The sequence below is a fragment of the Ischnura elegans genome, chromosome 11 (genome assembly GCF_921293095.1).
Source record: "Ischnura elegans chromosome 11, ioIscEleg1.1, whole genome shotgun sequence".
In the NCBI taxonomy this organism is placed as follows: Eukaryota; Metazoa; Arthropoda; class Insecta; order Odonata; family Coenagrionidae; genus Ischnura; species Ischnura elegans.
In genome coordinates, this window is record NC_060256.1 from 95,654,167 (window position 1) to 95,679,373 (window position 25,207).

Genomic DNA, 25,207 nt, shown 5'->3' on the forward strand with positions numbered 1-25,207 from the left:
AAAATTTTCACTTTTCATTTAGTCGTAAAAAATAGATATCGTCATTTAAAAATATAAAAGCGTTAAAAGCGCACTCCAGGAGTAACAATATTTCGATTTAGGCAATAACAAATAGTAGGAAACCACCCTATTCATTCCATAAGCGACTTCGCAGCAAATCGTCAAAGCGATCCAAACCGTTTCGGATGGAAGTGGTCTTGATTTTGGCCGAGGGCGCTCTAGATGAGGCAGATGATGCGGCAGAGAGAAAAAACACCGCGGCACGAGGGGACGGGAGCCAACAGCAGTCATGAGACTCTCTCTCTCTCTCTCGCTTTTTTTCCAAAGGAGCCTTCGATCCCAATTGGATTTCCGATCCGGAGGCACTGCCGTGACGAAGGGAGTTTTTGTGGAGAGCAGAGACGCCACCGCTCAATTGGAGCGGGAAGGAGAAGGCGGGAGACGAGCGAAACCAACGTACCGCTCTGATCGGGTCGATAAAATTTATTTTTGAAGACAATTTTCACCATTTAGATTAGTCGCTTGACACAATAACCACATCTACATCTGCATAATACCCTGCGAGCCACCTCTGGGGTGTTTGGCAGGGGGTTATCAATCATCAGCATGCAGCATGTAATTGGACTCCCACTTACACACCCCATGCTCCAAAAAACGTCATGTATACTAACAAATTATACTACCATATGCTGTTAGAAATAAAAATAAAATTAAGGAACATGCATTAAGTTTTACATAGGTTAGTAGGCTACACTACAAGTCATGCAATATATTTATGAATTATATCGCTGCATGAGTCTGAATCTGTCTGTTCTACATTCTATCTCTCTTATTTTATTTATATGATCTGATATTCCGTAGTATGTTGGCGTCCGTAAGATATAGCTAACATCGTTAGAGTAGACACTGCTCTTGAATTTATCTAAAAGGTTTAGTCTACTTTTCAATCTACGGTCCCACAGAGATTCCCATCCGAGTATATCTAATAAGCCAGTTACACTAACAAGACTATCGTAACGGCCTTTCACATACCTGGTAGCACTTCTTTGCACGCGTTCTAACTCTGTTATTAAGCCTTTTTCATGAGGGTTCCAAACATTGGCAGCGTATTCTAAATGTGGTCTAACGAGGGAAAAGTAGCTAATTTCTCTCACAACCACGTTACCATCGAGACAGACGTTCGATATATGCTGGGTCCAAGGTAGTGAAGTCACGATCCGTCTATCAATCCGCCTGAGCTCTCGCCATGCCCGACGTTCCCTTGTTTGCGGTGACTAATTGCAACATTAAAACTTCTGCCAAAACCTTGGAATTCTCAGCGTATTAAAGTAGGCTCTTCTCTACTTTCACCTGTTCTCAAAATATGAAATGTACTACGGTATAATTGGTGGATTCATAGGTGTAAACTACTATCACGTCAAAACGTACGTTGAAATACATTATGTGCATTGTAAAATAAAGCACTGCCGCAAAGCGCGATTTATCGCTCGTTAAAAACAAGGCAGAGTTAGCGGAGAACGGCTCCTCCAACGGCTCTTCATTCAGAGTATCTGGGAAATAAGAACGAAAAGGGAAAATTGGAATTACTCGGATGGTGAGCAATGTTCACCCAGGAGAGGGCGCGCGCGGCGAAATGTAACGATAGAGGGTGTCATCAACATCCCAAATTTGTTTTCTCTTTCCTTGGAATTATTTAGTTATGCTGAGCTCTTTTTAAATAGGTCCATCGAATTAAATTCATACTGATAAAATTATTCTTATTAAATGAAGAAGAACCATGGAATGATATACACCCCACGCGCCCTTTGCCGGGTTAAGGAGGGGAGTCGCCCTCCCACGGGTTTAAGGTGGCTGCTCGCCTCCACCACTCGGCAAATATCCGCCACCGACAGTATGGAGGCGATTCTCGTAAAAAATAGTTCGCTGACTGAACTATTTGTCGTATATATCCTTGAAACAAAGTGATTGTCTTCGTGCCATCGCTCTCACTAGGGTGGTTTCCTTTATTTTTTAATTGCCTAAATCGAAAGATTGTTACTCCTGGAGTACGTATTTCACTCTTTTATATTTTTAAATGACGATACCTATTTTTCACGATTAAATGAAAAGTGAAAATTTTCAAGCGCGTGAAAACGCGACGGCTAAGTATGAATGCTGGGAAAAGCCATTGTGATGTCATTCTGGTTCCGGCTGCCGCTGTGTCAAGCCACCTTGGAGCGAGGCTATGAGCGCCGCTACGATGCAGGCTGCTAGCAGGTAGCAGAGTACTCTCCTAGCAGGTAGCGCTTGGCTTAAATAAGGATTATTAATACCTTATCAAACGAAGAAAACTTTCCGATCGTGGGCAGTTTTAATTGGTGATTACTAAGAGGTGTGCCCATGCATGCATTGGTAATCTCAGACGATGTAGAACTCCTATCTACTCGTATAGAAACTAGGTCCCTGTGACGTCACGTGGAGTGGCATCGCATGGGCGCCAATCTGGCCTTTTTCAAATGAGGTTAAGATGGACCATAACATTCGTCAACACTGGGATTTCTAAAACCAGATAATTTGTATATTATGAATACACTAATGGTGGGTATCAAATCGCAATCAATACCTTTCGATTTCTTTGATGAAGGAAACTACACTATTGTTTTCTTCTGTCAATTCCTCAAGTTACTTAGGTTCTCTGAATGTTTTGACGCGGGCAATATTAGTTTCATTTGTTTTATATTATTAACACGCCATGGTACCACCAACTCTATTTTCGTTGCGAGCGATTTCTAGCCGCTGAAACCGACAAAAGCTGTACAAACCCTCAAAATTGGTTTGTTTTGAGTATGGAAATCGAAACTTATTGGAGTTCTTGTCAATAAATTTATGCATGTATTGACACATACTGTTTTTCATAAGCTTCTTTTTTTGACAAAATACCGTAAAAAAGAAGGGTCCCCGACAGTGGCGGCCCTAAAGATAACCCTCCCCCAATTTTTGTGGGGCCTCTATGTAAGCTGTGGTTGTATAATGGGAATGAATTTCAGTATTCCTATTCCATATAAGAACCTACGTACGATTTTATGAAAGAAAATTTATTTTGCAACACCTTAAAAGTTAGAGATGTGTTCAATTCTAACATATAAATAAAATATTTTCTTTTTTGGGGTTTATTTTTTAATTTTTCGAAAAATCACACTACTTCTATAATGAAAAATAAAAAATATAAATGTAGAGGCGAACTCAAACATTTTCCAAACACCACAAAAGTAAACTGTAGAAATAAATCTTCTCGTGTTCGACAGAGTTGACAGTTCGATTCACTTCGCAATTTTTCAAAATGAATTAAGAAATTTCCTTTCAATTGGTTCGCAAAATATATTGCAGAATGTTCTCTTAAATAATTAAACTTATCTATCAAACAAAGTTCATTTTTTGAGAACAATACAAATCATAAAACATTACACTAACATTACGATTATATGATACGCTCTGTTCCAAAACACGCTCAACTTATTCAAACACAGACCAACGTGCGATTAGCAGCCACGGCTGAATATCGCAACAGATGCGCACCAGCGCAGTCCAACCGTCCTGCGAGCTTCAGTCAGGGTATTCTCCAAGCAAAACATAATTAATTTAAGCTAATAAAAACTTCTCTCGCCCGTGGGTGTTGTAACGGAGAGAGTAAAGTAAAGCTGCACTATAGTTCTTAATTTACTGAAACTTAAGCACGCATTGGAGACGATGGTGCGGTAACTTCGAGTCCAGTTTGAAAGGGTGCCTAATATTCCTGAGGGGAATGGTTCTTTGGGAGGTTCTTGGAAAGATCGCCGTGCCCCAGGGGCTGTACGGGTTCGCCCGATTGCAAATAGCGGCTGGTCGATCGAGAGCCTTCCTCGAGGTCCATCTCTCGATGAAGGGGTCACGCCACCCCGTGATTCTGAGGTTCGGAAGGTCGTGTATCGGAGGGACGGTGGTAGAGTCACTCTAAGACGAGGTTTGGGGGGATGCTGATGCAAATCGATCAATAGTGTGTTCGCCGAGCCTTTTGAGAACTCAACCTAGACAGTTGACAATCTCTGCATACGAAAGATACCCCCCCATGACATTAGTGCGCACGGAATAGAAAATAGATTGAAATCCCTCAGTCCAAATATATCACCTGGTCCAAATGAACAGTTCCTCGCGTATAGAGAGAATTAGCGTCATAATTTGCCCCCTCCTTGCAGTTAATATTCAGTAAATCCATCAAGTAACACGAAGTACCTTATGACTGGAAAACTACTAATGTAACGCCAATATTCAAAAGTCGAGACAAGGAACAGCCATCTAATTACAGACCGACATCTTTAACGTCCATCTCATGCACAGTCCTTGAACACATCGAAGTCAGCTCGGTAATGAAGCACCTAGACGCGCAAAACTTGTTAATGAGAACTCAGCATGGATTCAGGAAGAGTAGATCATGCGAAACCCAGTTAGCGCTTTTCGCCCACGATATTTTAGTCTCCGGAGAGGACAACGTTCCGGTAGACGTAATTTTTCTTGATTTACAAAAATCATTTGATAAAGTTTATCACGGAAAACTATTGAAAAAACTTAAATTTTACGGCTTAGATGAAGATATTATTTCCTGGATAAGAGAACTTTTGAGCGATCGCGTGCGAAGAGTAGTATCAGACGTTGCAGTCACCCTAGAGGTGGCTCGCAGGGTATTTGGTAGATGTAGATATAGATGTACCCAACGAAGCACTTCTAGAGCATTTGGAAATCATCAGCCTTCAAGAGGATTTCCACGTGCACACCGCACGGTCATCATAAATGGCTTTATTTTGTGGAATATTGCTATATCCACGATAAAACACAAATGATAATTTCTACACTATTTACTTAAACACTTCACAACCGACTATGGTTTCCACACTGTGTAATTTTCAATGTCCAAACCATGGTCGCTCGTAGAGCGTTACATTAAATAGTGTGGAAATTACCATTTGTGTTTTTATCATGGGTGCGGAAAGGGCTTTTGAATTGCTCAAAGGGCGATTCAGAGGACTCGGAGGGGAACGGAAATTAGTGGAAATGGAAAAAATACTTGAGTTCATCTTGGCTCGGTCCCTCACGAGGCCAAAGAAACGCTTTGTCACGATCTTTTCTGAAATAGGAAATTAGTAATTAAGATCAAGTAGAAAAAATGTTATCTTGGTGTTTAACCGCATATTGATCGTTTTATTAGATTCAAAGCTCATAGCCAGACTTACATAACGCCAGCAGTTGCTAAGAATGTTTTTTTTTGGTGAATTCATTTTTTCCCGCTGCCTTTTGCTATTAGGCTTGATTATTTGCTCTAAATCAGCTGAAAGGATATGCGACTAGAATACTGCTACTCCAGGACTGGTGTCGTCGATTGTGCGGAGAGCGTAGCTACTGTTGATGAAAGCTCATCGATCGACGCAACTGTCGAAGTAAGTCAAAGAGATGCTGGCTGATGACGCCTCGGATGAATCCAAGGAAACGACGAAAAAGTGAGAGTTGGCATTACAGCGATTGTGGGCATTGGCTGTAGTTTGTCATTAACAAAATGAGGGATAAATGGCTGCTATTAATTGATGCGGAAAGTGGATGCTAATTACTTAATTCCACGCTTATTTGATTAACTAATAATGCCAATGAATGAAGGAATACCCAGATATAAAATTGATGGCGGCCATAAAACGATCAGACACGAATTAAAGTCGCTATTAATTTCTCTGGCTTGGATGCGTCTAAAGTAAAATGCTGCGACGGGGCGAACTTTCCAGTTTCATTTAAGATTCAATTCAGGCGTTTAGCATTCAATTACACATGAATACACCGCAGTTTTAACTGATGACTAACATTTGTTAAAAGGTAGAAAACGTGATTCTAGTATTTGTACTTTTTATCGAATGGACATATCTTCAACGGCATCAGGATTTTCGATAACATATTAAGTTTAACTCATTTTTTACACATTTCTTTGTCGAATGAGGAGGTTAAAACTGAAATTTGTTGCCTTATGAAATCATGTGCCATAGGTTTACAAATGTCGACCTGAGTCATTCCATTAGAAAACGACTCAAGTATCACCAGTTCGTAGAAAAGCGGTAGCGAGTGAATGAATGGGGAAAGTCACGCTTCATTTGAGAGACTGATGCACGCGGTTGGTGTCGAGGGTCGCGCGTCGCACGAGTGTAGACGCCATGGAAACGACTACACGCACACGCAAACAGGCTCAATAGGCTTAGGACACCGGCCGTTTACAAATGAAAAGGAAACCGAATGCGCCTAGAATGTATTAAGTCCATTATTTTTTGGGGTACATCTACATCTACATAATAACCTGCGAACCAACTCTATGGTGTTTGGCAGGGGGTGATCAATCACCAGCATGCAGCATGCAATTGGACTCCCACATGCACACCACACGGTACAAAAAACGTCACGCATGCTAAAAAGTTATACTACCATATGATGTTAGAAATAAAAATAAAATTAAGAAACATGCATTAAGTTTTACATCTACATCTACATCTACATAATACCCTGCGAGCCACCTCTAGGGTGTTTGGCAGGGGGTGATCAATCACCAGCATGTAGCATGCATTTGGACTCCCACATACGCACACCGTCCAAAAAACGTCCCGTATAATAACAAACTATACTAATATTTGCTGTTAGAAATAGAATAGAAATTCAGAAACATGCTTTAAGTTTTACATAGGTTATTAGGCTACACTACAAGTCATGCAATCTATTTACGAGGTCTATTGCTGCCGTTATAATCTCTTATCGATCGAGGAAAAAATGATATTCGGAATCTGTCTGTTCTGCAATCTATCTCTCTTATTTTATTTATATGATCTGATCTTCCGTAGTACGTTGGCGTCCTCAAGATATGGTTAACTTCGTCAGAAAAGACACTGCTCTTGAATTTATCTAAAAGGTTTAGTCTATTTTTCAATCTACGGTCCGACAGAGATTCCCATCCGAGTTTATCTAAGAGGTCAGTTACACTAACAAGACTATCGTAACGACCTTTCACATACCTGGCAGCTCTTCTTTGCACGCGTTCTAACTCTGTTATTAAGCCTTTTTCATGAGGGTCCCAAACACTGGCAGCGTATTCCAAATGTGGTCTAACGAGGGAAAAGTAGCTAATTTCTCTCACTTTGTCGTCGCACTTTCCGAATATTCTTTTAACAAAACCCATTTTACGATTAGCTTGACCGGTTATTTCTCGAATATGTTTATTCCACGATAGATCATTATTGAGTTTAACCCCTAGATATTTCACGGATTCAACTGCCTTTAACTGGGTGCCCCGAATGATATAGTTACGCTGTAGGGAGTTATTCTTCTTCCAGTAATTCATTACGACGCATTTTTCCAAATTTAATTCTAACTGCCAAGCATCGCACCAAGCTTGGATAGCAGCAAGGTCATTCGTTAGTTCATCTATATCTTTGCTGGAACGGATTTCTCTGTAAACTACGGCGTCGTCTGCAAATAATCATAACATACTCTGCACTACTTCGCCAATGTCGTTTATATAAAGAAGGAATAGGATTGGGCCTATGACACTACCCTGAGGAACGCCAGAAGTGACTCTAACCTCATTGGAGACTGCACCGTCCAATACTACTCTTTGGACGCGGTCGCTCAAAAATTCTCTAATTCAGGAAATGACATCTTCGTCTAGACCATAAGATTTCAGTTTTATCATTAACTTTCCGTGGGATACTTTATCAAATGCCTTTTTGAAATCAAGAAAAATCGCGTCTACTTGAATGTTGTCTTCCCCGGAGACTAAAATATCGTGGGCGAAAAGCGCTAACTGAGTTTCGCACGATCTGCTTTTCCTGAATCCATGTTGAGTTCCCATTAATAAGTTTTGCGCGTCTAGGTGTTTCATTACCGAGCTGACTACGATGTGTTCAAGGACTTTGCAAGAGATGGACGTTAAAGATATCGGCCTGTAATTAGATGGCTGTTTCTTGTCTCCACTTTCAAATATTTACATAGGTTAGTAGGCTACACTACAATTCATACAATATATTTATGAATTATATCGCTGACGTTATAATCTCTTATTGATCGTGGAAAAAAAGACATTCAGAAACTGTCTGTTCTACAACCTATCTCTCTTATTTTATTTATATGATCTGATCTTCCGTAGTATGTTGGCGTCCGTAAGATATGGGTAATGGCGACTTTTTAAGCCTATCCGTTCGGGAAATTTATCTCTTTTAATTTATTGTTTCTGTCGGACCAGGAAATGCTGTGATATTCTCCGTGTCGCTATGACAGAAATCTATCCTTGACAGCTCAAGCAATATAAACCGAACGCTCAGCATTCAAGTGTCATAAGGGTCACGGCCTACATCTGAAACGCATTGTGTACGCCCATAGCTTGTAACTTACATCGTTACAGTTAATTTTGGTGCTGAAGCATGGCAGAAAAAACAAATAGCTCTAAGATATTTCATTACGGTGCATACAATTCTATACTGATTAAAGCCTTTTTCTAATACGGTTATTTGTGTATTCTATTTATGTAGGAGATTAAGCTCCTCCTGATGGACAGCATTTTCACTAAGTATAATGGATTAAATCTTTGTGAAAAGTTTGGAAAACTGAATTACTTCATATATAGCACCTCAAGAAATGCATCTGCCAGTGCGGAGATATAGTGACAAATGTCTATTCTGTGTGCTCCTGAAATAGCATGACAATTGCGTATCTTTAAACTGACTAAGAGTTTGCCCACAAAAAAATGCAATCGGTAGAGAGAGTGATAGAGCCTTTTGAGAATTGTCTCACTCACAGAGGTGAAGGGACTAGTATTAGTGAAAGCTTATATCAGAAGCCACGAGATCAACGCCATTGCCGAGGCAGAGCGAGGCATTTTCAACATTTTACAATGTCAGGGAGACAGGCTGGCCGTCCGTAACGGCCATTACGTCATCGGGTACTGATGCTTTCATCTCAGGGAAATTGTTCGCAGATTTCCCATCTGCGATACGGCGAAAATCCCAGGTCTATGACGTCACATTTGGCTCCTTCAAAAACGTTTAATTATTGTCTATTATTACGGCGTGTAAAAAATAATGAGACTCGTATTTTACCGTTCATCGATCCGTGCCCTAATTTAGGAAGTACTTGCGTATAACAATTGACGACCTTTAACCTTACGATAGTAATTTGATGACGTCACGCACTCAAGTGGAGCAGTTCACCGCGCCCCAGCACCTCCTCATCCAACAGCGTCGCGTGGTTCGCAGCCGCTTACACTGCACTGTCGTGAACGATTCATCAAATGAAGCGGAACGCTGATGACGTCATCAACTCATGAAGAATGGGCAGCGCCCTTCTTTCCCATTTAAAATCAGCCGGTTGCGATGCGAGAAATAGGAATGATGTTCATGTTTGACCTCATTGGCCCTTCCCGTATTTCCGAATTCGTTGAAGGAGCGGCGGCGGGTGCCAACCCGAAGGTCACGGGTTCGTGTCCCCATGAGTGTTTCCAACTTGGTTGCCCACGTATATCAAAACAATCACAATTGCAGGCACCTGTGGTCATTTCAGACATTATCATTACTGTGGTTATTAATTATCATATTAAACTGCGATTTCGGGTTCGAGGCCCAACCCCATTGTTATTTGAGCGTGTGTGTGTGTTGGACAGTTCGCTTGCTGCTGCCTTGTAGACCATCATTCTGACGTCTTGCGTCGAGGGCTGTTTGCACGGTTGCTTGGGAGACGCGGAGTGCGGAAGGAATCTCCCCCACCCCCTGCAATTAATTAGCGGGGAGCTGTAACAGTCCAATAGAAGTCAATTTATCCACTCGGCGGCAAAATGGGGGAGGCTCCACTTAAGGTAATTTGAGGGCGACGCTCTGCGGAGGCCACTCACACAACCGCCACTTCAACAGTGGAAGGGGGCTCGTAATTAAGAATAACGGGTGGGGGAGGGTCTCCCCAACCCCCACGGGCGTCCCGAGGCGGGGCACCCTGTGATTACCCCGATCCTATTATATATCCGCGTGGAAAAGGGAGGTCGGGCCCCTCGGAATCCAATTAAGGCCATTAGGAAATGAGGAGGACGGTAGGTGGTGAATGCACAACCTCCACTCTCACTGGAGGGGAGGGGAAATCCCTCCACCCCCCTCCCCCCCCCACCACCAACGCCACAACAACAAAAAACAAAACTACTCTCGTACGAATCTTTTCTCTGCATTCCACGCCAGCGAGAGGGCTGCCGTCAAAGTGAGGGTCATCTACATACACTTCCCCGCAAGCCGCATCAACTAGTGAATGGCAGGGGGTGTTAGGGCACCAGCCGTTTACACATTAAAATGAAATGCCCTGACGAAATTACGACTAGCATTTATTAAAGTCCTCTTTATGGTTTGGGGGAAATAGGAATTCGTATATCTATCCTTTCGGCAAATCATCTCTCTTAATTCATCGTTTCTGACAGATCTTGATTAGTAGTGGGGTTCTCACATGATGTTTTCCGTGTCTCTCAAAGCTCACGCAATCTAATACTATTTCGTAGTCTCTAGCGCCTACCAGCGTAATTCGCTCAACATCTGCGTAGCGCATCATTTACCTACCCCCGTAGCAGTTTTGACGAATAGCGCAGCTTTCTTTTGCATTTTTTAAAAAGTCTATTATTTCATTACGGGACTAATTGCAACCACAATTGCAGGGGTTTCTTCTTGGTTTCGGAGGCAAATGAACATCTTTTGCATTTGCTTCGAGTTGATTTTGTCTCCGCGGGAATCGGTGCCTATTTTTGCAGTCTGTTCTGTTCGAGGGCGTAGGTACTTATTCTCGCTCCAATATCAGCACCTACGATATCTACGCTGACGGCGTAAGTGTGTTAGGCGTGGACGCTTTGCTCCTCAGAAGCAAGGCCAAGGAGGCAGCAAAGTGCTTTTCCCTGGAAGTCCATTATTTGCCCTAAATGGCGATCAGCCCGCTTCTTTTTCAATCGTGCCTTAATAAGCGCCCCAATGCCGCCGTCGCCGTGTCCAGGGCAAATTACACGGCACGCCGCCGCAGCGCTGTCGTCAGATTGTTATCAAAATTGGATTCCACGGAATTGGTTTGGGAGAGTTCGGGAAGAGCCGTAAACTTCCCTTCAATTAAGAGGTCATATCGTGTTTTTTTTAATGATACCCCTCGTTGGCGTTTTACTGCCCCTCAACGGACTACAACTACCTACTACCGATCTCTATTTCCCCGTATTTCCACCTGGGGCGCTGATCGGAAGCTTGACGTCGCGACGGGTGATCGAAAATGGAGACCTTGCTCATTCTATTTACATCTGCGTAATACTCTGAAGTGAGCCACCTCTATGGTGTATGGCAGGGACTGGTCAATCACCAGCAATCAACAGCATGCAATAGGATTCCATCAAGCACACCTAAATGTCATTTAAAAATGTCAACAACTTAGCTTCACAACGTTTTTTAAGCTTTTTTTTTTCGAAATATTCGATTTCCCGATCCACCCTTCCAGCAAAGTATTACCCACGCCCGAATGAAGAAAATTCATCATTTTTACTAGCATTACTATTTTTATTTTGATTAATGATTCTATTAGGTTTATCGTGTACCTTGGGCTTTAAAAGAAATCACCTCCACTATACCGAGGTTTTTTCTTCAATCTATTTTCGCTCTCAATGTCTCGAAATAATCATATCGTCCTTTTTTCATACTTGCATTTTCCGTATTTGTAAACACCAGTAGCGCCGACCACGGCCAAACGGCAGCGTTACGAACTACTGATGCCTCGGTACCCAACTGACGCTAGGATCGAAAAAAGCTTGCCAAAACCTAAAAAACGATTTTTTTGAACTAGGAAGTTGAAACTTCGCATACATATTCTCAAATAAATTGTGCATAACTCTTCAGATTAATTCTCTCCTGTGTTTTCACGTTAACATTATATGTGAGGTCAAAGTTGAACAAATTTAGCGAAAAACGATCACCCTCGATTTTTTCTGAAAATTGCCGACTTTATCCTCGTGCAGTGGTTTCATGAATAGTTTAATCGACAAAAATGTTACACTATCTTAATTGGTACTTCTTTTTCTTCCATTTAAAGGGTTTTTAAAGATTTTGTTTCATCAATGACCATTGATATATAACAAAATGGCGGAGCCTGTTTTCAGCCCATTTTTTAATTAACGTAGAGAAAAAGTAGATATTGCCACGGACCTCCGCCAAGTGACTGATACCACGTCGTTTTATGAAGCTTCTCTATTGTGGATCTAAAGTCAAACTTGCACCAACTTGCAACCCCGTATTTTAAATCGTTTTTTCGAGCGTGCGGTCGACTCCGGTTCTGGCCGGCGGCGGCGGAGAGTACGATAGAAAATAATCATTAGAAAGTGAAATTAATAAATATTGCTACAAATGACTCTTATTATGCAATCACTGGGCACTCATGCACAATTTATTTGAGAATATGTTTGCGAAGTTTCAACTTCCTAGCTCAAAAAAAATCGTTTTTTAGGTTTTGGCCATCTTTTTTCTATTCTAGCCCACTGTGTGACGGTGCGGTTGCTGGGTGCATTTGATCGCTGCCACTCACCTCGTGAACACGTCGGGGTAGTGAGTGCGAGCGAACGCCTTCTCCAGTTCCTCCAGCTGGAACGACGTGAAGGTGGTTCTGTAGCGGCGCTGCTTGCGCTTGGGCGGGAACTCCTCGTCGGGAGTCGAAGGCGGGTCTCCGGAGGCCTCGCCGTCCGAGAGGCCCTTGCCCCCCTCCGCCCCCGCCACCTCCGCCTCCGGGGGCAGCAGCTCGGACACGCCCATGGCGGCCGGGTCCTCTGCTGGGGGCGGCGAGGAGTCACCTTGCGAGGGGGCGGCGGGGGCAGGCGGAGGGGCCTCCAGCCGACCAGACGGGCTCACTCCGGAATAGTCTGCGGGAATAATGACGCAAAATCAAACACAACGCCCAAGAGCACAAACTACAACGCTACGTCATGGTTTGACCATTAAAAAAAAGTTTGACAAGTTCCAACTGAAAACACCTTATTCAAAAAAGTAAAAGATTCTGGACTCTTGCATAACACAGGCCAACAATGAAAAAACATTTTTGCTGAAAATTGGAAGTAAAGAAATAAAACTTTGTAAGGTTCACTGTTACTTAATTATGGGCACGACCCGGGTTTCGTAACTTGGTTACATCGTCAGGTGACTGATGTAACCAAGTTACGAAACCCGAGTCGTGCCCATAATTAAATAACAGTGAACCTTACAAAGTTATATTTCCTTACTTCCTATATGGAGAGGTTTCACTAAGTAAAGCCTGAAGTTATTAGTTATATTTACTGAAAATACCTTATTCTAATATTTTTTAAGATGCTGAATCCAAATATGATGGTTTTAAAGTTGTATCACCTACCATTTATTCACATTTTACAGTTAAATTTATGAAATCAAGCAATATTTGTAGAATTTAACAGATTTTTATAATTATAATACAATAGAAAAAAGTAGGTCTAATGAACGAAGATAATTGGGGATTACTGTTGGTACTTCGCCGAAAAGTTCAGCAAGCGATTCATCGCAGAAAAAACATCACAAGGAGCTTCAAGGAAAAAAGGGAAAGAAAGAGTAGACAAATTCCAGTTGACAAGTGAACCCTGTATTTACACGCTGTAGTAAATACAAACAATTTTATCGCGATGTAGTGAACAGTAAATACAAACAATTTTATGATGTAACACAGTCTTTTATTGATTTCCATAAACACCGTATAGGGGTATTAGACTAAATATTAAAATACATATTGCTTGGAAACTATGGGTGATACAAAAAAACAGTGGCCAGGTTTGGATTCGGCACATAAAAATCTATAAAGATCAGCTATTAAAATAAAAAGTTTGCAAACAAAATTTTTTTGTTGGCCTGTGTAATTAATGACAAAAGTGAGGAAATACATTATTTTGCGTTAATAGTCATTTGCTTTCCCATCGGAATAAAGTGATATTTATGTATTAATCTTCGAGTTTACGGCCAAAGGGAAAGTTTTGGAAATTATTGTGGCAACATGAAGACGACCAAGAATTTGATTAAGAGTTGCACCCGGAAAAATGTCGGTTTTTTACCATCAATGCTGCGCTATTTGTATTTCTTAGAAGCCGTGGCACATTTGGGCCGTGCTGCCATCACAAGATCTACGACATTACGTCATCTTTGGCCAAAATGAGGGTGAGAATTTTTGTCAAACCTATGCCACGACATGTCACTCGAGAGAAGACTTCACATTTATTGGCGGGAGTTGCTATAAATAGTATGAAAATTACTCACTGCATGTACGCAATGGACCGATGAACCAATTGAGCAACGATCAAACGACCAGAGGGAATTCTGCACATTCTTGAAGAAATCTAAAGCTCTAATCACGACTATTTCTATGATTAATACAGTGAATCATTAAATTATAATAGATCGATGGTCCTTTGATGGACATATCTCCTCATAAAACCTTACATCCTCAGTGGTCTCGTTTGCCCATTTTAAGATATCCTCGATTGTGATGAAACACGCATTCCATTTTTCCATCCGTCGCACAGTGGGCGGAAATCGGAAAAGCCAGACAAATTTACAAAACGGCTTTTTTTGAGTTATAAACTTGAAACTTCGCAGGTTTACTCAAACAAGATTGAAATTTATGGATATGTACTTCATTTGACATAGATCCCACCCGTTACTGAGATACAGGGACTCAAACATGAGCAATTTTCCATAAAAACGCCCGTCTTCAATAGGTGGATACTTGCGGAATAAAAAAACCCACATAATCTGAAGCCATGGTTTATTTTCTTTAATTTTACGTACTCTCAAAAATTTTCACTATTCATTTCATCGCCAAAAATAGATATCGTCATTAAAAAATCTAATAGCATGAAATACGTACTCCAGGAGTAATAATCTTTCTACTTAGGCAATAAAAAAATAAAAGGAAACCACCCTAATGACAGATCCTAGTTGTTGATGCCAAGTGAAATGCAGCTCATTCAACGAGAAAATATGAAGCGTAGGAGGTAAATAAGCGATAATATATAAGAAATGTTTAAAAAACCGGTTTCATATAATTAAGACGTTGTCCAAAGAGCTAAAGTATGCTATGTCTTAGGATGATTTTTTTATTGTTTTTATTTTCAGAACAATAAAGTTGAAGCTATTGGTGATATTTTGAAGGAATATTGAAAATATTACTGCTCAGTTAGTTCGAACGGCGCCCGCGTTTTGTAAATGACAGTATTTGGGATGGTAATTAATGGTTATTTTTGTGGACTCCTTTAGTTTGGCAATTGCAGATAACGCATTACAGAATAATAATTGGAAGAACATTAAGAAATCCATTCGTGAAAGTATTTGTATGCCGTGTCTTCATTCCAAATTGCAGCACAGGTCATGTCAAATATCTAAAGAGTGTGAGAAGTGCGTAGTTAAATGCGCAAGAATGTGGATTTTATAGAAAATGTGTATTTATATAGAATAAGGAAGAAGCCGCTCTAGTCCCTGGTCATTAGGCAACCTTTCGTGCAAATTACACCGGAGACTTCAACGCTGGAATGCACCGACTATTTCTGGGATTTAAACGTAAAGCATCATCATCGTTCGATATCATCCTAGAATTCATTGGACGCAGATGCAATAATATATCTATTACCATGCATGTCCACGCAATCATATCATATATCCTTAACAAATAGAGTAAATCATGTGTAGTGAAAATCACCGTCCAAAAAAACGAAACCTTTTCCATGATGCACCTAAATAACGCATTAAATGCAATTCGTTCATCCATTCATAGCATTGCAATCCTAAGATTGATATGAATCGCGCAACCCTCCCTTTATTTCCATCCCAAAGCAATTTTTTCCCCCCCTGAGCCTCTCCTTCCTGCTATCCTTCTTCATCTGTTCTAATCGTGAGTACTCGTTCATTAAGTCTTCCTTTTGGGATTTTTCCATCAATTTTTACTACATTTACTTTTCCCACGTCACCGCTGTGTTTGATTACGCAGCTAATCCACCACGCTCTTCTTTGGCTCAATGCAAAAATCATGAGCCATCGGTCATTGCTTTACAAATATTGTATGAGTGAAGATATGAGATACAAAACGAAATTAGGTGTTTAATCGGCGGGATTGGGAAAAAGCAAATACTCTGGCCCTCTACAGGCTCCAATATCCGATACTTTTGGCTCCCCAGAGGTTTTTTGTTCTGAAATCACGGATCCCACATCAATATGTGGGCTACGAGTGCATTTTTCGAGGAGGCCATCCCGTGTTCGATGGTGAGAGACCAAAGGGCTGCCGTGAATAATTCTTCTCAAATGCGAGAGCTTCGCTTTCTGCGGACGTCGCTGGCGGCGCTAGTGAGACGGAAAAGCCGCACCCAGCCGAACCGCACCCTGCAGGCGATGCGCCCACCCGCGCGCGGCAACGAGAGCATCTCCCTCCCAATGAACTCTCCCTTTGTTTCGGCAGCAATATCTCCCTCCCTCTCCCCGTGAAACCCTTTGTTCCGGCGTCAAGTGACTCGCAATTGACACTGACTGACGAATTAATTACCGGATTCGTAGCGGTTGCTTCCGGCGATTCACTTTCCGAGCGGAGAACTATCTGCTCTCGCGTCTACCCGCGTAAAATATTCTCCTGTGACCTATTCCCTGTGCACTACTCGGATGTTTCTTGAAAACAGTCAATTTACGCTCCAGTTCAACTATTAGATTCTGTGATAGGGTTAATAACGCGATCTTTCTCGCTGGTACTTACGAGTGTGTTCATCTGAGCATCCAAATAATTTATAATTAATAAAAAAGTTTATTAGATTGAAAAATAGACTAAACCTTTCAGATAAATTCAAGAGCAGTGTCTTTTCTAACGAAGTTAGCCATACCTTACGAATGCCAACATACCACGAAAGATCAGATCATGTACATAAAATAAGAGAGATAGATTGTAGAACAGACAGATTCAGAATGCCTTTTTTTCCACGATCAATAAGAGACTATAACGGCAGCGATAGAGCTCATATATAGATTGCATGACTTGTAGTGTAGCCTACAAACGTGTAAAACTTGATGCATGTTTCTAAATTTTATTATTATTTCTAACAGCATACAGTAGTATAATTTGTTAGTATACGTGACGTTTTTTGGACGGTGTGGTGTGCATATGGGAGTCCAATTGCATGCTGGTGATTGATCACCCCCTGCCAAACATCCCAGAGGTGGCTCACAGGGCATTATGTAGATAGATGTAGAGGTAATGTAACACCAAGTGTCTGCGATGAAGCGAGTGAGCTCGTCTGCTTGCCAAAAGGATGCCAAGTATAGCAATGAGAACATGCCCATTTTATATCCTGTTTACTTATTCTTTCAGTATATTCATCAGCAACTTGATTGGAAAGATGTCGATGAATGTTGAAGGAAGCAATTTTTCTGCATTTCAGTCATGATTTTATGATGACTCTACAACAGGCACGTGCCATCCGTTACGAACCGTGATTGCATACTGTGTATAAGTACAGCGAGTTCCGAAGTCTAATTCAAAGCTTAAATCACACGACATCTGGCATTGTCCTGTACCTTGCTGCTATACAGTTGCCTAAGTATAACTTTAAACAATCGTCGTTGACATAGAAAAAAACAGCAATATTAGGCAATTGTTAAGGCCGTTTTACACGGTACACAGAATTACGCAATCTGACGTGCGTGCGAACGCGCATTCGAAATTGCGTCGTGTAAAGCGGTGAATTGCGAGAACACATGCGAGAATGCGTGGATGCGAGACGGCAAAATAGCCCCTGTTCTAATTTCGTTCATGCATTCGCGCAATTCCACGCCATTTTAGAAATTAATGCAGCTCTAACCTACGCAATTCCGTGCCCCGTGTAAAACGACCTTTAGTATTTCCTGTCAGTACATTTGTTCTCTTACTGGAAGCAGAGAAAGAAAAAGAATCGTCCTATCTGATAGTAAGTGTAGACATTATAGCACGCACCGTTAATCGTGTCCTTTCCCCGCAGGTTCTGTTTTTGTCAACTCCATAATAGCAGTCGCAGTCTTTCGCAGCGGTCCTTGTTTTGGCAGCCTTCAATGCTTACGTTTGCTTCGTCTATCTTCCTCTACTGACGAATTAAATTTCCAGTGACTATGATATACTAAAAGACTTCATTCAAATACATATTTTGCAACAGTTCGGAGGGCGCTTTCGAGACATGTTCCAAGCACGCCAATGAGGCAATATCCCTCGTCAAGAATGCCTCTCTCCTGCATGACGGTCGACTCATTCGGTGACCTAGCACTCAATCTTACGTTACCAATTTGAAATTTTTGGGGTACGTAAACGAGATCTTTTTCAGCATTTACCTGTGCCTTAATTATGAAGATATTTACATCCGAGATAGCGATGATGCAAAATTTTCAAACTTGAGAAAAAGGCAATTGAAGCAGAGAGTCCTCACCGTATACTCTGGCATTCTCAGGATGAGAGCATAAGCGATTGATGAGTGCCCTCAGAAAGAAAGAAAGGACCTCTCAACATGGGTCGGAGAGCATTTAATGATCGCTTATTGGCGAAGAGACGCCACGTTAAGGACGCTGAGGACAGTTACAATTTAACAGTAAATCATCTGTGTGCAGGAATTAGCTTGGATTCCAGTAACTATGCGTTAATGGCGGAGGTCATATAAAAAGATTAGCGCATAATCTGGTGGAATTAGCAAAAAAATTATCGTGAAGTGATTTGGTCGATTGGAATTGGAATTAACGGGAAAATAAATGTGAATTTCTGAAAAGCTCGGCGTCGTCGCAATATTTGCAATGAATATAACAATCAAATATTCGCAATATGGTGCATGTACTCGCGAGGTTTATAACAATGAAAATTTATGAATTCGGTAGATAGATATCATGGTGAACGTAAATGTCGGTGGACAGTCCTAACTGTGGTTCATAATCCGAGGAATTCGTATTGTTCTACCGCCAGCGATACGAGGAGCAACTTTTGTCAACTCATACTCCTCTGCTTAAGCATATGACGGCTCTCACTTAAGTACTCTTGTTCCAATAGGGTAGTTTCCTTCATCAAAGAAAACGAAAGACGATTCGTTACCCACCATTAGTGTATTCATAATATACAAATTATTTGGTTTTAGAATTCCCAGTTTAGACGAATGGCAATGGTCAATAGAGTATGTGCGCCCGGGAGGAATACGATTTAAATGCAGTTTATTCGATAAAGTGTATCGTAAATATCATTACTTTCGATTAACAGCATTAATTGTTGCTTAGTTTGTTTAATAATTAATATTTAATATGCATTGTTTTCGCAACGATATTGGGCAGACGAAAACGCTCATCTATTGGCTCCTCGGTATGTGACGTCATTCTGTTCTATCTCATCAGCGTGCAAGGTGTTTATCGTGTTATGATCGTGTTTATGATACAATAAACTACGTGCGCATTGGAAAAAGTTGGTGGATCTGACCTGTGCAAAGGGAAATACGTTTAAGTGCTTATCATGGAATCAGGTTTCGTGAAGGTTTCTTCAAATAATATCCCGAAGGTGGATGTTTCAATGATTGACCATGCTGATTATGTTGGACTATACCTGCATGCCTCGGCACGAAGTTTTAATGTTGAACTGGAGCTTTTTTGTTGTGTTGCCTCATTCATAATAAAGAGCAATCGACGGGAAACCTCATCGGAAATTAGGTCTAACAATAAGTGAATTAAGTAAGATTGTTTACAGTAGGTAATTGGCCAAAAGTTTGTTCGCACGATTCGAAGGTTTACGGAAGTAAAAGTGCCGGTACGTAGATAACTATCGATATTTGTATTATTTTCATTTCAAATACCGATCATAATTTAATTTATCTATTTCACTATTTTCTATTCTATTATTATTTAACCTACTGACTCGCGAAAAATAATTTTTCATATTCAGTTATGGCCCGTGGTGACTTGATGAATATCCATAGTTCATTATTTAATTGCCGCTACTGAGCTGGGTTCTTCTTCTTCTGGGCTATTTAAGGTTTGAAACGTAAGCACAAATAACTGAAGTTACATTTTGGTCCAGTCTAAGCAGTAATCTGATCTTACTTTCATTTAAAAAAACGCACTTTTTATCGACGTATTTGTTCTTTCGTAGAATTAATGTATTCAAAAGAAGAGTCCTGATTATCTCAATGTTTCTAAAAGTTATTTTCATTTCGCTAACAGAGATATGTCAGTCAGATATGCATTTGCTTGGTTGAGGTTTATGAATAGCATTTGTGAGGTATATCTAAAAATAATGTTATTGAAAACTTGGTCCGGATGTATGATGGAAATCTATCGGGCTTGAAATCAAATGTTTAATAGTTAGATCAGACGATTACTTTTCATTAATTCGGTTTCAATATGCTTATCGAAGCAATTGTTAGCACAATTTAAAAATTGGTTCATTTTACATTTCTTCACAGCATAAGTTTATAGGTTTTCTTGGTGCAACTGGTTCAACTGTCTTGTTATGACTATTCATTACGCGAGGAATCCCTGCGCGCGGTGCATTTCCAATAAGTAGTCCCGACTTGTGATACGTAATAATGAGCTTATTTCACATCCGATTTGGAAAATATTAGTATCACTGTGTTTGGAATTAAATTACAAACATTTTGAATACCAAACTATCATTTTTTATCGAAAATTAATTTTCCGTTTTTTAGTTAGTAGTACGGGTACCGACTATTACTAAGTTAGTTAGTTACTAATTAGTGACTTAGTTTTCACGAATTAAGTCGTACTATTTTCAAGGATCATCACTGTTTAAGTGACTTTTAATTTTAATGTCACTATAAATCTGCAAACGAACGCAAATGCGAGAACCGAGGAGTAAGAAATACGATTAGGTAGTTCAAGGTAGAAAAGTTAATATTCTTGTCGTCAGCGTAACTGAGAAATAAATGAATTAAAAGATGTAGATGATGGCATGTACACACTTTTAATCTAGTTCATAAGCCATTCCACGGCTTCTTTCCAAACTAAGTATACGCTGTAGAGGGGCTCACCCTAAAGAACAAGGTATGTCTGAGAGCAAATCGAACAAAATGACGTCACAGCCTTGAGAATATGGCCGAATGGTGTTTCAGCGCATCATTAATTTTGCAAATTTTTATAATTAATATCTCACTTAAAAAGTACCTCTCTATTCTTAGACTCGGAATTTAGCCTAATTGAGGTTTGAATTTTTTTTTAAGATCACTTCCCAAAAACGTGCACATACTCTATTTTAACTGTATTTGAAAAAGGCCAGATTGGCGCCCGTGCGATGCCACTCCACGTGACGTCACAGGGACCTAGTTTCTACACGAGAGGATAGGAGTTTTACATCGTCTAAGATTACCAATGCATGCATGAGGCACAGAGCTCAGGGAAACATGTCTTAATAATCACCTATTACAACTGGCTAAGGTCGGAAAGTTTTCTTCTTTTGATAAGGTATTAATAATCCTTATTTAAGCCAAGGGCTACCAGCTAGCAGGGTACTCTGCTACCTGCTGGCATCCTGCGTCGTATCAGCGCTCAAAGCCTCGCCCCAAGGGCACCTCACTTGCGGCAGCGGGAACCAGAACAACGTCACACGGACTTTTCCCAGCATTCATACTTAGCCGTCGCGTTTTCTCGCGCTTGAAAATTGTTACTTTTCTTTTTATCGCTAAAAATAGATATCGTCATTTAAAAATATAAAAGAGTGAAATACGTACTCCAGGAGTAATAATCTTTCGATTTAATCAATAGGAAAATAATAGGAAACCACCCTATTGTATTCTTGCGGCAGAATTAAATAAAATTTAATTTGATATCTTGTGGCACACCTGATTTTAGGCGCAGTTCTATTTTTTCTAAAATATTTATGCGCTTGGGAAATCATTAGCAGTATTTAAGACACAGTTTTACGCGATTAATACCAGAAAGAAATAAGTTGTTTCCTCGCTTCCTATAGAGTTCGTTTGGCAAAGTCAGGAAACAAACAAATACATGCATTCGCAAAGCTTTTCAAATGGAAGACTACTCTATCGAGAATGCAATGAATCCTGAGAGAAAAAAATAACGAGAGAAATGCTCAATAATAATCATTCCTATGAAAGTGTTTCTTTATACGACGCGCTGAAATATTAAGTAGAATGGTTGAAAACACTCATGAGGCATCAGTCGCGATTGATTGCACTGATAATTATAGTATAGAAATTAAGGTATTAACCTAATATTTCCGATCAAATTACATAAAATTAAAAAATAATTATATCCCCACGATGACGCACAGAAACAGGCGCATTAATTTCAAACAGATGACAATCGAAAATTGGATTTTCCGACCAGTAAATCTCTAGTACTACGCTCGCAGTTGATGACGTCACCGTGCCTCTCGCTGCTCAACTGTTAACGTCCAAGCGGAAGCCAAATAGTCCAAAGCAGTCGAGAGCATCCGCCCAAAAAAGTCATTCGATCCCTCGAAAGGAATGAGAAATGAAGAGAGGGCCCATCCATACTAAGGGCCGCGTGCTCGAGGGCCCATCATAAATTGCCGGCCCTTGTTTCCGCTCTGCCGGCTGTCTGCTCTGTTTGGCGGCTAATTTGATTTCGTGCCTCGTTTGTTTCAGCCTAACGACCCCCGCCCACTCCGGTGGAGAGGGAAAAGAACCCCCCCCCCTCCAGCCCCCACCGCAGCCGTGACCTCGAGAACTGATGGCCTGTTTGGAAAGGGGTGGAGGGGATTGTTGGCCGTTGCTAACATAAGTCATCCGGCCAACGCCAGCGAGTGCCAGCAATTGTAAACAAAAGCCTCTTACGCATACAAGCGAGATTGAAGTGACTATGTATCATATCACGGTTGTTGAATGGTGTTGACTACTTAGTTACGGTTGCCATTGATTTGTTATTCTGTAGTTGAATATTACTCCTGCAGCAATAAATAAATTTGTCTAATATTCTAGAAAGAGTGTTACTCAAAGAACGGAAATTGTCCCCACATAATTTTTTTAATCAAAAGATTTCCATATGACCATGGCAATCGCATTTGTTTTTATGATATATATTTCGATTGGTAATTCTGTTTTCTGTCAAACATTTGCGAAAAAAAGTTGAGTTTTCAGTATTTCCAATAATATTGACTTAAAGTAACGCGTAAAACTGGATTGGTTTGTGTTGACTTCAGCACAAAACTCGGATGAATACACGCTGTGGCGTATATCCTCGAACATCTCAATACACTCTCATCACTACACCTATCCTCCACACACATATACTAATACTTACAATACCAACTTTTCTTACGTTTACCTACTATTGGCTGCAACCGTTAATATTTTTAAGCCGCAATGCCGAGCATAATCCAGCTGAGCGGACTTCATAACTATTTTCTAAATCAGTTTCTATGCGATTTCAGCTTTAATGGTATTTGCCTCTAACTCCAGCACGCACTGTAGCTGCTGGGAATAATTTCAGATGATGCGTCGGTGATATTAAGAATTAAGTATTATGTAGATGTAAACTAATATTCCTCGCGATTGTAAATAGTATTCAATAAATATTTATAAATAGTGAATGGGCTCCTGCGTCGACGCCGCGCTGCGGGAAATTTTAAGAACTGATTGAGATGTGTCCGAAGTCGCCACTGCAATGTAGGGGGGACTAGCAAATACGTGCGGCCTCGCTTCCCCTTGATCCGAGCCAAATGTGTTCTAAAAATTCCGTGGCGTGGCGATGATACCAGAGAGATCCACTTCTTTAAATGTTTTGCTGTATGTTGACTGCAACTGCGACGAATATAATTGAAAAGTAATGCATTTCAAGGATCACATTATCAGTAACTCGAATGCTGGGTAGCATCTCTGATTACAGGTTATTTCTCCGATATATTCCGATGTCTTTGACTTTGTATACCCATGTAGAATGTAGAACAGACAGATTCAGAATGTCTTTATTTCCACGATCGATAAGAGATTATAACGGCAGCGATAAAACTCATAAATAGATTAGATGACTTGTAGTGTAGCCTACTAACCTATGTAAAACGTAATGCATGTTTCTTAATTTTATTATTATTTCTAACAGCATATGGTAGTATAATTTGTTAGTATGCGTGACGTATTTTGTACTGTTTGGTGTGCATGTTCTAATTGCATGCTGCATGCTGGTGATTGATCACCAGCCAAACACCCTGGATTTGGCGCGTAGGGAATTATGTAGATGTAGATGTAAATGCGTGATAACACATGCAGAGGCCGACTTGAGGATCCTCTGCTATTCGTGGTCGGAACAGTCGTGGAGACGCAGGTGATGTCGGTGCGCTCTCCGCCATGTTGCTAGTCCGTTGGGCACGGGGCAATTAGTCATTCGTGAACAGCATCCGGCCGAGATCGGCTGTCCCATCACGAGGAGTCACGAGTCGGGGGCGGTCGGACGGGAGTGGGGGGAGTGAAAATTGAAAGGAAAGAGCGCTCCAGGTGGGCTGCGCAGGAACTACAGCAGTGCGTTGAAATTCCCAGCGATGAGGCAGCAAATGGAACACTCATTAGACAATGGGTTGGATTCGAAAGACATTTGGTATCCATTGGTTAAGTATTTATTATTAACAGTGAATAAGAAAATGCAGTCACCTTCACGTATGTAACATCAAATACCTTAAAATAGCGATGTTTTGCCCGATAATCCTGTAATAGGAGGGAACACGAAAATTAAAAATTGGTGTTCGTTTTTTAAGTAAAACCAAAAAGATATGCATGAAAAACACTCGCACCAATTTTCAGGTCTCAAATTCGATTTTTAACCGAGATAAGTAGGTAGGTTTAAAAGTCCGCTAGGTGCTTCAGCCAAGCCCACGACGCGAAACGTATTTCTATTGGCTGACGCCGCGTGACGTGTGAACCTCATTATTGTCGAGTCAGTAATTATTGAAGAAGTCGTAAACACATTGGGTTCATGGAAATAGTGGCCAAAAGCTTATCATCATGGCGAAAAAAAGCGTTAATTTTGTTTTGGCTGATTCCCGAAATACATATACTGATATTATTAACGGAGACTGAACAATTTTTGTCTCAAAACGACTCATTGCATTGAACTGAAGCTTTTATGTTATGTTTACATTTTTGAGTGAGACAGTTATTAGACAGGCAATGAATACT

At 40.7% G+C, this 25,207-nt stretch overlaps 1 protein-coding gene across 1 annotated transcript in view; it reads right to left on the minus strand.

Moving 5' to 3' along the window:
• Positions 1 to 25,207, minus strand: part of LOC124167670 (homeobox protein aristaless-like) — a 147,324-nt gene that overhangs the window by 37,853 nt on the left and 84,264 nt on the right. The window contains exon 2 of the mRNA XM_046545654.1: positions 12,607 to 12,937. Coding sequence (XP_046401610.1) covers positions 12,607 to 12,830 — 224 coding nt within the window. The 5' untranslated portion in view covers positions 12,831 to 12,937. The remainder of the gene's footprint in view (positions 1 to 12,606; positions 12,938 to 25,207) is intronic.